Source organism: Lontra canadensis, unplaced genomic scaffold (assembly GCF_010015895.1).
Source record: "Lontra canadensis isolate GAN:19392208 unplaced genomic scaffold, GSC_riverotter_1.0 scaffold112, whole genome shotgun sequence".
Taxonomy (NCBI): domain Eukaryota; kingdom Metazoa; phylum Chordata; class Mammalia; order Carnivora; family Mustelidae; genus Lontra; species Lontra canadensis.
In genome coordinates this window covers 1,121,413-1,137,209 of record NW_022631106.1, presented here as the reverse complement: position 1 = coordinate 1,137,209, position 15,797 = coordinate 1,121,413, and the positions used below count along the sequence as shown (strand labels likewise).

At 54.7% G+C, this 15,797-nt stretch overlaps 1 protein-coding gene across 3 annotated transcripts in view; it reads right to left on the bottom strand.

Annotated features, from left to right (window-relative positions):
• TTC7A (tetratricopeptide repeat domain 7A) overlaps positions 1–15,797 on the bottom strand; it is a 114,465-nt gene that overhangs the window by 55,399 nt on the left and 43,269 nt on the right. For all 3 annotated transcript variants that reach the window (XM_032840300.1, XM_032840302.1, XM_032840303.1), the window contains 5 exons: positions 14,805–14,883; positions 13,664–13,821; positions 13,037–13,100; positions 3,561–3,698; positions 2,202–2,285 (listed from right to left, as the gene is read on the bottom strand). In XM_032840300.1, coding sequence (XP_032696191.1) covers positions 2,202–2,285; positions 3,561–3,698; positions 13,037–13,100; positions 13,664–13,821; positions 14,805–14,883 — 523 coding nt within the window. The remainder of the gene's footprint in view (positions 1–2,201; positions 2,286–3,560; positions 3,699–13,036; positions 13,101–13,663; positions 13,822–14,804; positions 14,884–15,797) is intronic.

Below are 15,797 nucleotides of genomic sequence, written 5' to 3'. Positions count from 1 at the left end.
TGGGATCATGACCTGAGCCGAAGGCAGAGGCTTTAACCCACTGAGCCACCCAGGCACCCCAGTATTGCTCTTTTAGGAGCCATCAGAGGACTCCAGTAAGGGCAGGCAGCTTGGGTTTTTGTGTTTTGTGTTTTGTTTTTTTTTTTTGTCATGGTGGTTACCTAGCAACACAGCCAATGTGACTGCTGAGGATACCAAGAAAAGGAGCGACCTAAATCATGTCATGGACCTCGTCTTTTGTCCAGCAGGCTGAGGTGTCCAACATATATATGTCCACCCGGCCACACCTTTGGCACGAGTGCAGGTACAGAACCTTGATTCCCACCTTGGGCTTTGGCAAAGCCCAGCTCTGGCCACTCTGCTGCAGGGCTGCCTGGGCCAACTAGGCAGACTGAGCTGGTGTGCAGGGTTCCTAAGGGGGCAGGGAGTGCGTTTCCAGAACAATCTCCTGCTGCAGCAAAGGCAGGCATGGGTATAATTCCATGTCTCCAGCCTGTGGAGCCTCACGTGTGAGGAACTCACCAATCACCACAACGCCCTGCCTGTAAGCCCATTCTTGTGCCCACCTTCCTGGTCTGTGAAGGAGTCAGGCTGAGACACCAGCTCCCTGGAGCCTGGGATGTGCTGGACTGTGTGTGGACCTCTGTGAGCCCAACTCCTCTCACTAGGGCCATCAAAGATCCCATCCCTCCCAGGATAACACCTTCTCCCTTGACTGGGGAATTTCCTGGCACAGGGTCAGAGATTAAAGCTACCTTCTGAGAGATTAAAGCTATCCTCCTTCAGAGGAGGGCTCCCCAGCTTTCCTTTGCATCTCAAAGGGGCCTACAACCCAAGAAGGGTAAGGACCACTGCCCTGGCCCTGGGCCTCTCCTCCTGGCCCACACTCTCACTATTGTTAGATCAGAGGTTCTTTGTTTCCCAGAGGCAGGAAGACACTGTCACATGCTGCGGTGAGCTGTCTGCCCAGCCTCGGAGCCCCTCCTCCTCCCCTCCCTCAGGCCTCGCTCTAGCTGCAGCCTGAGCTCTCCCTGAGCCTTGGCAAGACCCTGCTGAGCACAGAGCCAGGATAGACCATATCTGTGCCTTTAAAATCCTCTGGGGGGTGATCAACATGGTGGTGCTGGGGAAGAGGTTTGGGAAGACAGAGGCCCACTGGGGATTGTGGGGGGAAGGAGGCCCCCCACTTGATTCTCACTCTACTTCCCTGGCTCCTTCCTACCTATTCCGAAGCAGCACTGCTCTTCTTCCTCTTTCCTGCCTAACCTTTGTGGAGGAGGTGCCGGCAAGCCGAGGAGGGCCCTCCTCTGAGCCAAGCTGCTGGGCTAGAAATGGCAGGTGGCACAGATGGGCGGGGGAGGGGGCAGGAATTCCCTCAGCCCCACAAAAGGGCTCTGGGTGTTTACAGCTCTTGGAACGATTTGCAAGTTCCTGCCACCTTCTTTCCTGCCTTCGTAGCATCCTCGGCTCAAACACCCTCAGCACCCAGCTCTGGAAAGGTTTTCCTCTCATGTTACTGCTGAAAATAGAGGCTTATGTAAGTGTAATTCTCATCAGAGCAGAAACCGGCGGGGGGGGGGGTGCTGGAACAGGGCTTGGTGGGTAGAGAGCAAAGGCAGCCCTGGTGACTGGGGATAAAGTCAGACCCCTTGTGCGGGGCAGAGAGAGCTCCCCTTGCCTCTGTCCCAGCCACATCCACTGGCGCAGTTCTCCCCCCAGACTCCCTCGTGGGCGCTGCCCCTCTGCTCCTCCCTTCAACTCTTTCATCCTCGGCAGGTCCTTCCATGGGAAGGTCCTTTCCTGATGCCACACCTGACGGGCAGGAAGAGAGCTACGCCCCAAATGAATGCATCCCTCGCTCAGAACCTGTGCCCCACGCCTGTTGCCTGCAGTGGTACTCAACAAGTCACACGTGGAAGTGCGCTGTTGCCCCATGTGTGCACATGGGCTAGGAGAAAAACATCCACAGACTCACAGCTGCGCACCTGTAACTCCCAGGTGGACACCAGACTCACACGGGGATCTGAGTGTGTGACCCTCTGTTGCCCCTCACTCTCCCAGAGGTGAAAATCCGATGCTGGAGAACATTTCTGACTCACCGCGGTGCCCTCTGCCCAGCCCTGGAGGGGACTAGAGGAGAGCAGAGGCCCCGAAGGCAGATGTGCACCTCCCTCCCCCGCAACACGTACCCTGGGTCTTACCTTCCCACAAGCCACCATGGAGAGGGCCACTTGGTACCAAAGGTGAAATTCTTCAAATGCAAACTTCATGGCTCGCTCTAGGCACTGAGGAGAGGGAGCCAGTCAGCACGTAGCCCCCCAGGGGTCCTCCCACCCTCAGGCGATCCAATATCCCCCAGGACAATCACTGCTCAGATCACTTCCCATACGAGGCTGCAGGAGGCCCATACTTGGTTGTGTCAGAAAACTCCAGGCACAACCTATCCCTGCAACTGGACAGATTATTCTGTGTGACCTTCTGCAAGTCTCCTACCCTCTCTGGCCCTTGGTTCCCACCTCCCTAATACGTGACTGCCTCACAGGGTGCTGGGGAAAAGGGAATGAAATTGGGTCTGGGTTTTTAACGTGTCAGCATCCCGTAAAAATAATAACTGGTATTTATTATCGTTGTGCATGGTACCACTCTGTTTTCTTACACGTGTTAATAACTTACACACGCTTCCCAACAGCCCTGGCAGGTGGGTTCTCCCATTAGTACCATTTCATAGATGAGAAGGGTGAGGCTTGAATGACTTGCTAGAGTCACTGGGCCAGTAAGTGGCAGAGTGGGCTGACCCACAAAGCCGCCCAAATGGAAAGGCTTTTCTGCGTTATGCTGTTCTCCATGACCACTGAGAAAACAGACTGCCCCACCAGCCTGTCCGATTCTGGACAACCCCAAATCAGGGACGGCCTGGTGAACTCCGGCAGATACTACAAGTGCTTCCACGATGGAGGCAGAAGCCAGGCTGTGAGGCCAGGATTCACCACGTGGCCACGGTCAGGTGGGGTGAGGGGACAGAGGTGAGGTTCCAGAACCAGACAGCATGGATGTTAAGAGCTCAATGGCCTGGGTTCACGAGCTGGCTTAGAGCTACCCCCTCCACCATCAAGGGCAGGAAACCCTTGGGTTTTCTGGGGTAGGGCTGGGAGCAGGCAGCACCTGGTAGCAGGTTTTGCTCAACAGAATGGGGTTGCTCTGTCCAGCTCAGGTGGGGGGTGGTCCGGGGTCCTGACACACAGCAAGCTCAGAGCTCCGCCAGCAGAGGCAGTCACGAAACACCAGTGTCATCCACGCGGGAAGCTGGGGGGATGGATAATTTCCCCCCATGCTTCTTTATACAATGCCACGTGTTCTTTTGAAAGAAAAACACATTAAAAAAACTAGGAAAACCACCCAAACCCAAACCACTCATCCTGCCAGGGAAGGGCAGCTCTCCCAGACCTAGCAATGAATGGTTCCCGGCCCTATCTCCCAAGGAGATGGTACCCCCTGGTGGAACGGGGAAGGGACCATGGGGGAGGTCCAGTGGTGGCCCCACCTGGCGTGGGTCGCCATACCTCGGAGAGCATGACATACTGGCCCCTCCTGCCCAGCGTGATACTCAGGAGGTCATAGATGGCCGCCGCGTTCCGTAGGCTCGCCGCCCGGTCCTCCTCCTGCTCTGGCGCCCGGCTCAGCACCACGTCCCGAGTAGCCTGTGGGGGGACATAGTTGGGGAGAGAGTAAGCACAGAAAATAAGCAACGGCCTGCCCCTTAGTCCCAGGGACTGTCGCCCTTACGCTGCTAACCCAGGCCAAGCTCCCGAAGTCAGCCAGGGCCCTGCCCCCACCCCCATGAAGGCCCCCATGAAAGAGAGAAAACCTCCACCCACAGCTGAGGATGGGGTGAGGAAGCCGTTCTGAGGGCCCCTGCTCTTCAGTGTTTAGTCTGCAAAGTCTCAAACCTACAGAAAAGTTGCAAGGGTAACGGTGTTGACCACTCCTGCTTTGTCACTCTCTAGTATAGGATAATAAGGATAGAGTCAGGAAGGTAAGATCACCCTTGCCCCCTAAGTACAACCGCCAGAGGAATGCCAGTATTTCAGGAAACGTAAAACTGGTATGTCTAACTAGCAGCTCACAGTCAGATCTATGGTCCTAGGCTTCTCATCCCAGAACCCCATCCAGGTCCATGCCAACATTCCGGGGCCGTGTCTCTTCTGTCTCCTCTCATCCAGAAGGGCCCCGCAACCCTCGACTTTCAGACCCTGGCATTTTTGAGGATAGAGGGGAGCAGTTTTGTGAAACAGTTCCTTGCAAGCTTGTAACTGTCCATGCACAGAAAGAGCTTCAGGTAACACCTGGAAGTGTCTAGATCAGGTGGGGGGCTCTGCTGCTTGACTCGTGGGCTGTAGCCCCTAGGTGCCATCAGCACCTCTGATAAGGACCTCCCAGCCCCATACCTCCTTCCCATCACCACTGTGTTCAACCCAGACCCAATGCTCAATTTCTTCAGACAACAGACCTCTCCTCTCAGAGTTCCCTAAGAAATCTCCAACACGCAGCTTCTGTGCTTGGTGCCCAGCACTCAGGAGTTCAGCAGCTCAGAGCTTGCCAGGTAGCTGCTGGGCCCCGGGACTGGAGGGTGTTGGGAAAATATGCTTAAGCAGTAGGAGACTGTACACTCAGTACAGGGAGCTCTGTATCACCAAGCCTGAAATCTCCCCACTGGGGATTTGGGACCCTCTTGCTCTGTGGCCTATGGTCCCACTCCCTCTTATAAACCCATACTCTGGAGACAACACTCAGGCCTGGGAGTAACCAGCATGAATCATGGGGTCTCTGAGTTGAGCAGCACCAGGGCAGAGACTAGGCTAGGAATGCTCTGTGACCACACACACACACACACACCCCAAGGGCTGTATCTGCTGGAGCAAGGCTTGGTTCCAGCCAGATGCTCCTGCTGGCTATGCTCCTGCTGGCTACTCCCAGTATCCTTCTCCCTCTGTAGTAGGGGCTGAACCCCCTGTTGTGTGTTGGAACTCATCGTTTTCTACTTCCCCACATAGGACCTCAGACCTAAGGATGCTGGGACAAAAGGGAGCTGCTGGCCCTTAAAACCAATTTCTCATTGTCAGATCCACATTACTCTTCCCGTTGAGAGATGGTCTTCAAAACCTCCCTCTGGGCAGGATTATGAGCCCCTTCTCCAGGTCAGGAGCTGAGGCCCCCATGGGTGAAGAGCCATAGAGGCAGAAGAAGCCCAGTGGCCTTCAGAGTGCAGGCTCTGAATGCGTCCTGTTGTGTAGCCCTCAAGTACATGCCCAGAGGCTTCTGGAAGCCAAAACGCCTCTAAGACCCAAGAAGTGACTCATCCATGGGGGCACTTCAGCAAGGCAGGCCAGTGGCCAGAGGCTGTGACGGGTGCCCCTCCAGCCACAGCACATGGGGGCTGCCGCCACCCCCATGTACATGGAGCAGCCCCAGGAGAAGGTGCAGGGTGCCAGGAGATTCCCAGAAAGGATGAGGGCTGGTACCAGCCTGACAAATAAGAGCCCATCAGGAAGCCCAAAGAGTTAAGGGGAGAGGAGCAGAGAGGGAAAGTGCCAGAGAAACCCACCCACACAGGCACCGTCAGGAAGAGAGAAGAAATTCTGAGAGGCTTGGCAGGAGCTATTTGACGAAGCGAAGTAGGAACACAAAACTGGCCACGTACCTCCCCACTCCTCCCCTTTCAGCCCTCCCCTCCAGAACTCCCCAGCTCAGCCCCCAAGGGTGGGGCCCTGAGAGAGGGTGGGGCCCCGAGAGGCAGCCTCACCAGGCAGCCAAGACAGGGGTGGAGGCAATGAGAGGATGGGGCCACGGGGTCCAGAAGCAACAGCAGGAGTAAGGAGTACTCGTGCTCAGTGCACTCTGACCTAGAAATCTGCTGGGAGAGAGGGATCCTAATGGAAAGGGAGCAGCGTGGGCAGCCTGCAGTGGGGTGATGGGGGGGTTCTTCTGTGGGGTATGGGGAGAAGCCTGGCTTGGCACATGCAGGATCTGGAAGCTATCCATGCAGACTGGTCTTGTTTTGGGGATGGTGGGCAGCGAGCTGTGGCCGCAGGTTGGCCTGTCCTTGAAGAGTAACCCCTGTAGACCCCAGCTCCCAACCCCCTCCAAACTGCCCCAGCACAAGGTCGAACCTCTTTTCTGTGGCTGCCATGAGACCTGGCCCATCTGGCCAGGTTCTCCCCCAACCAGCTCCCAGTCTTCCCCCTACCCCACAGAACTCCCCGCAGCTCCCTCTCAGCACCACGGACTGTCTGTACCCTCTGTCACCCTGCGTGCCTCTGGGCTCCTCACAACTCAACTCAGATACTTGTCAACCTGACTGATCCCACCAGGCAAGCCTGCCCCCCTCTTGTCCTTTCCCACCATGGGGTACATACCCCAGCCCATGTATGCCCAAGGGTCCCCTGGTTCTGGGACAGGGACATGTCTCACTGTCTCCAGTACCTTCCTTGCTCCATGTTTGTAGAATGGGTGATGTTGAGCAAGAGTTCTGGGCTTGGTGTGGAACCAGTCTCCTCTTGCCCTCGACCTTCACCTTTAGGACAACCGGGGGTGGGGGGGGGGACAGAAGGGGTGGATTTCCAGCACTGGGCTAGGATGAAGTCAGAAAACCAGGTACAGAACTGAACATGTCCTCAGCCTGGGGGCTGGGCCTCCCCTATAGGCTGACAGCAGGGAAGGGGTCTCCTTGGGGGTCCTCAGAAACTGGAGCCTATGTCAAAAGGGAAGCAAGGTTCTACAAAGGAAAACAGAAAGCAGAAGTCTGTCCTGGTTGCTATGGCTCCAGGGCAGGGCTGCGGTGGGAGGCGGGGGTGGGGCTCGCTGGGTGGGGGAAGCGGGGTAGAAGGAAGCAAGCTGTGGGGGCCAGTGACGGGGCAGGAATTCCTGTGCGGCACCGAGGGCGGCGCCTCAGACATTCTGCTGGGGGCTTCCAGTCACTGCCTGCGTGCCCTGGGTAACTTGTTCCCTCCTTCCCTGGGCTTACCATCCTCAGGCCAAGGACACTCCCAAATTCCCCGAATGCTCAGCCTGCCTTGAACTAGTCCCAGCCACTCTTTGCCTCCACCATTCAAATGGCCTCGCTAGGAAATCCTTCCGATCAAATGCAGACAGAGACAAGAATGTGCCTATGACCTATACAGAGAGATACAGACACTGACTATTCTTCTCACCACCACCAACCTCACTCCTCTGGGAATCACCAAGAATATTCTCCTCTTGTTTCCCCCTGCATAATCTCTGCCACCACCTCTACGGATGCCTCCCCTTTGTATGGACCACACATTTTGTCCCAGGCAGGGTCCTGAGCTGTACCTGCTCCTAACCCGGGCCCTCTGGCTGCCCCCACCCAGGGAAGCCTCCTCCAAACCGAGGATATTCACCCCAGGCCCTCTACAAGCCAAAAGGGGAAAAGCCCCCCACCCCCCTCAAAAAAAAAGCATGCACCTCTGACCCCCCTCCTCCAACAGCTCATCACTGCCGGCTTGACCCGTATCTGGTCTTGGGAGATGGATCCAGAAAGCAAACTTAGGGCCTTATGGGAGGACTGGCGGGGGAATTGCCATGTCCCCAGGCTGGACAGCCTGCCTGAAAGCCAAGGCAGGCAACACTTTCTCCAACAGTCCTCCTTCCACTGCCACACATTAGCTTTTCAGGGTCACACCCTTCACATCTCATCCGGACTCACAGTAACCCCAGGGAGGTGCAGGAGCAAACCACTAGGCCCCCTTTGCAGATGGGAAACTGAGGCTCAGAATGTGAACTAATTGTGCAAGGTCCCCAGGAGGTAAGGCTGTACCTCCAAGGGCCAGTCCGGAACGGCTTCTGTTGCCTCATGGGCACCCCCTACCAGCCCTGGTCCCGACCCTCTGCTGAGTGCAGGGCCTCAGACCGCACTGACCTTTGTTTCCAGCTAGCCCCGTTTCTCCTTTCTAATCCCTGACACGAACAGGGTGAGAGAAGGAAAGGGAACTAACCTGTGGAGTACTTTGCAAGTGGCATTTCACAATGACCTCATGTACCATTGTCCTATTTCACAGATGAGAAGACTGAGGCCCAGGGACTCTCCCTAGGGCACACAGATAGATGGGACCCAGATTAGAACCTAGACATTCTGACTTCACCCCCAGAGGCCTCTGAAGAAGTGTGCAGTAGCCTCGTCCATGCCACCAGAGGCCCCGGGATGGCTCTGCATATGGGGGAACCAAAGCAAAACACCAAGCCAGGCCTTCCCAATCAGGAAAAAAGCCCCTTGGGCAATGTTTCCAGGGCCCTGCTCCACCCTGTTCTCAGCCACAGCTGCTCCGCCTTGGCCAAGGACCCAGTCTCAGGGCCTGCAGCTGGCACCCCACAAAAACACCCCAAAAGGAGTCCTCTGGCAGCCTCTGTGCCTGGCACCTGCCCCTCCCTGGAGGGCACCGTCATGTTCCGCTCCTGCTGCTGTCCCCCACCAGCAGACGTAATTACCACAGCTCTCAAGCTGCCAGTCCACGGAGCCAAGAAGTAACATGCTCTGTGATGGGCCCATCCACCCAGAGCCCTGGCCAGGCCCACACCGGCCCCCACTCTCCTGCCGCATCAGGCTTCTGCAGCAGAAATCACAGCTCTTCCTGCCAGCGAGGGCGAGAGGCTCTCCCACCTCTACCGAGACACCCGTTCGGAGCTGGCAGCATGCCCAAGCAGATCCCCTACCGCGGCTGCCTGCGGCAGAGCAAACCAGGGGCCAGACTCTGGGAGGATCTGTGCTCCTCTGCGAGTCCCAGATGGAATCAAGCCCAAGAAGCACTTTCCTTCTTTTTTTTTTTAACAGAATGGTATCCTCAAACCAATTTTTCTCCCAACCTGATCTGAGCCTTACTGTTCTCTAAAATGACTGAATCAGAAGCAAGCATTTATCAGGACAAAACAAACCTGTCTTGAACGTCTATAACATACCAGGCACCTGTGTGTTCGTTTTCTGGCTTTGTCTGTGCAAGAAAGGCCTCACTAGTCTCATTTTACAGATGAGAAAACTAAGGAGCAGGGAGGGAAGAAACTTGTGGAGGCCACACAGACTGTGAATGGCAATATCAAGGCTCAGACTACTGGGTCTAACCCTGGATTTGACACAGTTCACCTGTAGGCTCCAGTCCCCAGAAGCTACCTGTCCCGCGCACTCAGCACCAGGCCTTTGAAACCTTTTGGTTCCCAAGCACATGACACCAGCAGCAACTTCTCCACCAGCTGAATGAAACAGACCCACAGGTTCCGTCTGTCTCTGCATATATTTTTATGCCTAGATGAGTATTTTTGAAAGGATCAAGACTTCTGTACTTCCTGGTTCTCCAACTGTTTGAGAAAATCAGACTAGTTTGATCCAGGGTTCTCGTAAAAACTAGAACATACACTTGGGCTTTAGCAGACTGGGGTGATTCCTTCTGATACGAGGACCAGGATTTCCTCCTGGTCCCTGGATCCATCTCCAGGAGGTGGGAGTACATCTGGGATGGGGGGCAGGGACTGAACTCATCACTGTATCTCCGGGGTCAAGTACGGCCTGGCACACTACAGCTGCTCAAATGAGATGGGATGGATGGAGGGATGGATGGAGGGACAGATGAGCAAATGCGTGGGTGGATGGATCGATTTTAACATGTCCCAAAACTAGGTCTAAAACACAAATCTTCAACCAGTTATCACTTGCATACCTTGCATTTCTGTGACAGCATTTGTAAGGATTCTATTTACCTCTTGAAAGATTGGGGGGCACATTCCCTATTCATTCTGATCGTGCCCAGTTAGGCTATAACAAAAACCACATCCAAGGCAACAGCCCCACACTCAGGATTGCCTGAGTTCCAAACCACAAAATAGGGGCTGACATGCTCAGGAAACCCTCAAACTCTCTTTCTCAGAGCAGCTGCTCTGGTGATCCTGTTGGTGGACAGTGCTGATGATTACGTCTCCTTGGCTGACTGTGCTGGGCCAGCTTTTCCCACAGCATAATGAATCCTGCAGGTATTAGGCAAAGCTAAGTAGCAGCCAAGGCAGCCAGCTGCTGTTCTAGAGGCTTCTCCCTATCGACTGTCGCCAAACTGAGGCAGCACCGAAGGGAGATGAGGAAAACCCTGCAGGTACCTGGAGGCAAGGCTGAACCTCAGGGTCCGGCCAAGGGATCAGGTGCCCGCACCTGACCGAGAATGGGACCCGCAGGGAAGGAGGGCATCAAACAGGAGCTAGAGAGAAGGCAGAGGCTGTCTGGTCTCTCTGAGAAACAGCTCGGAGCTGCCGAGGCCAGATCCAGATCATAGGAGGAAAGCTCTGTAGAGGAGAAGCCAAATCTCTCCCCTCAAGTCCTGAAGTTTCTGAACGTGTGATGGGCCGGGTGTGAGCAAGAGGAAACAAACCAGCAGGCCTTGGAGGAGTGCCTCCTCCCAGCTCAGTGCACGATTTCCTCTGCTTTAGAGGCTATAGGGAATTCCCAGGACACCGGCTGGCAAGCGGGCCCACACCCCAAGCTTTTGGGGCAGGCCAGCAAGTCACACGGCCTCCAGGAAAAGGGTAGGAGCTGCTAGGAGGGAAATTGCGTATTGGGGAAGACTCATCTTGGCTCCAAATGTGGACCACCTTTTAGTAAAAGGCGATTTTCCACTCTGAGATAGGGAGGGGGCAGCTTAAAGGTTTGGGGTGGGGATAGGGGCGATAATTTAACGGAAAGGCATCTGAACTCTGCTCCTGGGCACCCAGATCAGGTGGAGGACACAGTAAATGGCTGGGGGAGACAGAAGGGGGAGACAGAATCCAGCCTCAGCCCCCCTGCTGTCTCATGCCCACAGGCATGTCTCTGTTGGCAAAGCCCTCCCTGAGCCTCGTTTCATTTGATTCTCAAAATTACCCCCTTGGCCCTTTTACAGATGAGGAAACTGAGAACCAGAACAGCTCAGAAGCGGCAGAATAGGCCTGTGGTCCAGGGCTTGGGCTCCATGGCCTGTGCTTTTGGAAGCTATCTAGGGAGGCGGACGGGAATGGAATCACCGCTGGGATGATTATTAATATGTGATCTTGACCAAGACAGATACCTGTCCTGAACCTTACATTTCTCATCTCTAAGATGGGGTACATATTGGTTCTAGACTGAAACATATGAAATTGTTATTTTTCATCCGGCTCAACATTAAATGCCTCCCTCTATGAGATCATTGGCTTGAAATCTGGCAGAGAAAGGACAGAAGGAATGTTTCTGTTTTCACCTTTTTATCTCCCACCTGTCCTCAGCACCGGGTTGGGGGGGTGGTTTCCTGAGACAGGTGACTTCAGCGCCTTGTCATCTGAGGGTGTGGATGGGGAGAAGGCTCAGGTGTGAGGGTGCGGGGAGAGGAGGAGGTCTATGTCTGAGGTTACATCATTAGAAACTGGGGCTCAGGGGCGCCTGGTGGCTCAGTTGGTTAAGCCACTGCCTTCAGCTCAGGTCATGATCCTGGATTGTGCCCCACATAGGGCTCCCAGCTCTGCGGGGAGTCTGCTTCTCCCTCTAATCTTCTCCCATCTCACGCTCTCTCTCACTCTCTCTAATAAATAAATAAAATCTTAAAAAAAACCAGGGCTCCGTCTATGGTCAGAGTGAGGGCCCATTTTCTGTGAGAAGTGCACTGTTCTCCCATGAAGATCAAATCTGGTGCTCGGCATTTCTATCCGCACACCTTAGGCTAACCAGTTAGATGCCTCTCCTTGGAGCAACCACTTAGCCCCTCACCTGCATGACCCCACAAAACTTTTAGTACCCCAGCTGAGCTGAGGAAGGCTATGAGCTCTCCCCACCCCAGTCCGGTGTCCTAGCTCCTCCTGCTTACCTGCTGATGGACCCGTGGAGGTGGAGGAAACCCACTGACCAAAGCACTCATAGTCCAGGTACTCAAGGGAACATTTGGTTCCATCTCTTCAGGAACCCGGCTCGTGGGTGCTTGTTTCTTAAACTCCCACTTCCACACACTGCTCTCAGATGTGCCAATTTAACAAAGTTCGTTCTCAACCCAGGGGGGTCCCCAGCTCCCAAGCTCCGAGGGGCCCCTCAGTCAGAGGGCTGAGACCCAGCCTGGGACTCCTCCCCAGCACACTGCCACCCCTGGCTTCTGCGGCTCCTGCACAGCCCTACCCCCCTCCCCCAGACCAGTCGAGGCCATCTCTCTCACCACTCCCTGGACCACCTCTCTCTCCCTCACTGAGGCTCCACGGCCCATGCAAGCGTGCGTGTGCGCCTGTCTGCACACGGGTGCATGCTTGGCTCATCTTCCCGCCTGCCGTGGGGGAAACAGGTGAAAACAGCCAAAGAGCACTTAACGCAGGCTTCATCTGGCACGCGTTACCCCTCCTCTGCTTTATTTTTCCATAGCACTTGATACTTGCACCTGGATATTATAGTTCCCCATGAATTTCCTGTCCACCTCCCTCACTTGAATGTAAGTGCCATGAGGGCAGAGACTTTTTCTCCGTTTGTTTGCTGCTGTGTTCCCGGCTTCTAGAACAGGGCCCGGCACAAAGATGATGATGATAAACCACTGCATGAACGAGTGAATTCCTTGAACAGGCAAACCTACCTCTGTGCACCATCTTGCAGGGGAAGACACTTACAGGGGAGTTTTAACTCGGAGGTGTTAGAATTTCCCGTGGCCGTTAGCTAACTGTGGCAGAGCTGGAAGCACCTGCTCCTTCCAATCCCTCACATCAGTCCCAGAACCAGCACAGCGCTGTGCTCAGCAGCCCTGAGCTGCTAATTGTCTTTGTAGTCCCAGAAGAGGTGTTGGGGACTCCTAACTCAGGCCCCCAAATACAGGCTTGTGCACCAGACCCAAACCTAGGAAGTGAGCCTCACCCTCATGCGGGGGCGCAGACACAAGAACCTTGCTTCAGGGACGTCCGTGGGAGGCTGAGCTGGGCCAGGAGCTGGGCCAGGACCTGGCAGCCAGTGCCCAAGCCCCTGCGGCCCTACCCCACCAGGGCAGAAAAGGAAGGGCTTAGAGCTTACCATGGACTCACTGATGAGGAGCAGCAGGAGGGCTTCCTCTATATTATCCTTCGGGCAGTAGAGGCTGAAAGACACAAATGGCAGCCCCGGCTGCAGCACAAGCCACTCCAAGCAGCACGGCCGGCCCGCCATGCGGCCCTTCTGCCCTGGAGTCAGAAGCAGCCCTGGTAAGGTGACCCCCTCCTGCATAATTCACAGACACCAAATACCACCTGCAGCTCCTCCTCCAGCCCCAGAGTGGCCAGCAGGGCCAGAAATACTGCAGATGCTCTGGGGGAAGACATGCCCCTTCCAGCACCCAGGGCTGCATGACACAGCCAGGGCAAGGAGCAAGGGAGAGCTGTTCAGATCCCTTCGTCAATTATTAAACAAATAAGAGAGAAGGTATATGCAGACGAGTAGGAAGGCAGGCAACCTCCAAATAATTTGACCTTTGGATGCCTTCTAGGATGTTCCTCTCAATCCCCATCCTGGAGACTGTCTTCCCTGGTCTATTTGGCTCCTGTGGCTACTGAAGAGCCTGCATGAGAGTGAGCTGGGAGGCAGCTGGAGGTAAGTGCAGGGCAGAGAGAGGGGACATCAGAGCCCTAAGTGTGGCATGAGACCAGCATGGTCCAGCAAGCTTACTTGTCTCCTTCATAGAGGTGAGGTTTCCGCAGGGCCTGTGTGATGAAGGAGTTCTCCTCCTTGCTCATGAACTCAGGTAGCGGGTGGGACAGGGGGCTCCAGTAGCACTCCTCACTCAAGGAATGTAGCAGGACCCCAGCCAAATGCTTGGCCGCCATCTGGAAGAAAGGGAGGAACTCAGACCCAGAATGCCCCGCACCCAGCACCCAGCCAAATCCACCTGCCCTGCAATGCGCTGCCCTTCCGGAGGCCCATCACTCCACTCCACTGCCAAGGAGCCCCTGTTCTGTTTCCAGCACTGAGCCCATCCCCCCCTTCTATTGGCCTTTGATGGCTTCAACTTAATCTTCTGTCCTCTCCTAGATGGAAGGTTTGTTTCCTCCTCCTCTGGCCCCACAGAGCTCAGCACAGCGCTGAGTATTCAGCACACCCTCGCAGAGCACGAAGCAACTGGCACAGGCAGCGCCCTTGACCAGATACCTTCTTGATCCTTAATCACAAATTCTAGAATGAGAAACAGCTGTGGCTCTGATTTGGGCTGAATTAAAGCCTAAGAAGCTAGGCCTGAATTGGGACAGGAAAAGGAATCCAGATTATTTATTAAGTTCATAAACAATCCCTTGGGGCGCCTGGGTGGCTCAGTGGGTTAAAGCCTCTGCCTTCAGCTCAGGTCATGATCCCAGGGTCCTGGGATTGAGCCCCACGTCAGGCTCTCTGCTCAGCGGGGAGCCTACTTCCCTTTCTCTCTCTCTGCCTGCCTCTCTGCCTACTTGTGATCTCTGTTTGTGCAATAAATAAAATCTTTAAAAAAAAACACACACACACAACAATCCGTAGGAGTTAGCCTACCACCCTGCTAGGGAGGGATGACATCAGATTTTTACTCTGATCTAACGCTAGGGGCTCTGTGCAGTGCTGTGATAAGGATGCTGAGGGTGCTTCCTGGGGTTGGTGGGAGAGAATGCAGAGATCGATTAACAATGTCTGCCATGAGCACAGACAGGGAGAGGATGAGCATGTAACATACTGTCATCCCTGATTCAGAGGCTGCCTGCTAGTGTTTCAGTAGTTTCCCACTGAAAGTGGCCGCCATATAAGCCCGCCACAGCCAGCACCCAGCCCCCAGGCCTCGCCGTGTTACCACTTTGAAGTTCTGAGTTGCTTTTGTCTCCACGGTGCGTAGGACCTCCCGGAGCTCTCTCATCCCTTTCACAATGTTCCTAAGGGAAAGACAGCAAAATCAGGGTCATTCCCAGCCTAGTTCCCACAGACATCATCATCAAACCTGCAGACACAAGCAGGAGCCCGCCCATTTGAGTTTTACTTGAGAACACACAACTAGAATGAAAGGTCAGAGCTATAACATCAAGATCCTAGGAGCCCAGGACACTGTTGATCAAAGCACAGGAAGGATCCCTCTCCCCCACAGCCCCCTAGAACCCTGGCTTCCAGTTGACCACCAGAAAGAGACCAGGATTGAGTATTTCAAACAAGACGTCATTTTCCCTAAAACCTTGGCTGGTGTCAGACGTTCTGACTTGAATCAGCCTCAAATTTTCCATCTTCACCCAGTACACCTGGTCAATGCTAGAGTCCATCCATACCTCTCAGTGCCCATCACCAGGGCCCTAGACCAGCCTCCATCACCAGGGGCCTGGATAACCACAAGGGCCAGTCTCGACTCCCCCCAACCCCTGCCAGCCCTCTGGGCCCTGAAATAACTTGCAAGCTTTTTAAAGTATGACCCAGAATAAAAAATACATTTTAAGTTATAATACAGCACGCACATACTTTCCTTACATAAAACGGAAGCAAGTTTTTTGACCTACTACTTAGCTCTACTGTATGCAGTCCCCTCTGGTACTTCCAATTTGACATCTTGCTCTGTTCCTCTTTTTTTAAATGCTGGTTGCAGCCACTAAACTGATCTTGCGGCCCACAAGTGGGTTATGGCCTGAGGTCTGAAACACTGCTCCACGGCCCCTGGAGGGGTCTGTATGCCCAATATGCAAATGTTATCTATTATCACCTGCCCTCCACCCTCCCTCCCCCTGCCCCAGGCAAGGCTGGCCCCTTTGTTAGCAGCCCCAAGGCTCCCAGAATCCAGCCTAGGCCTTCATCTTGGCATCGCAGG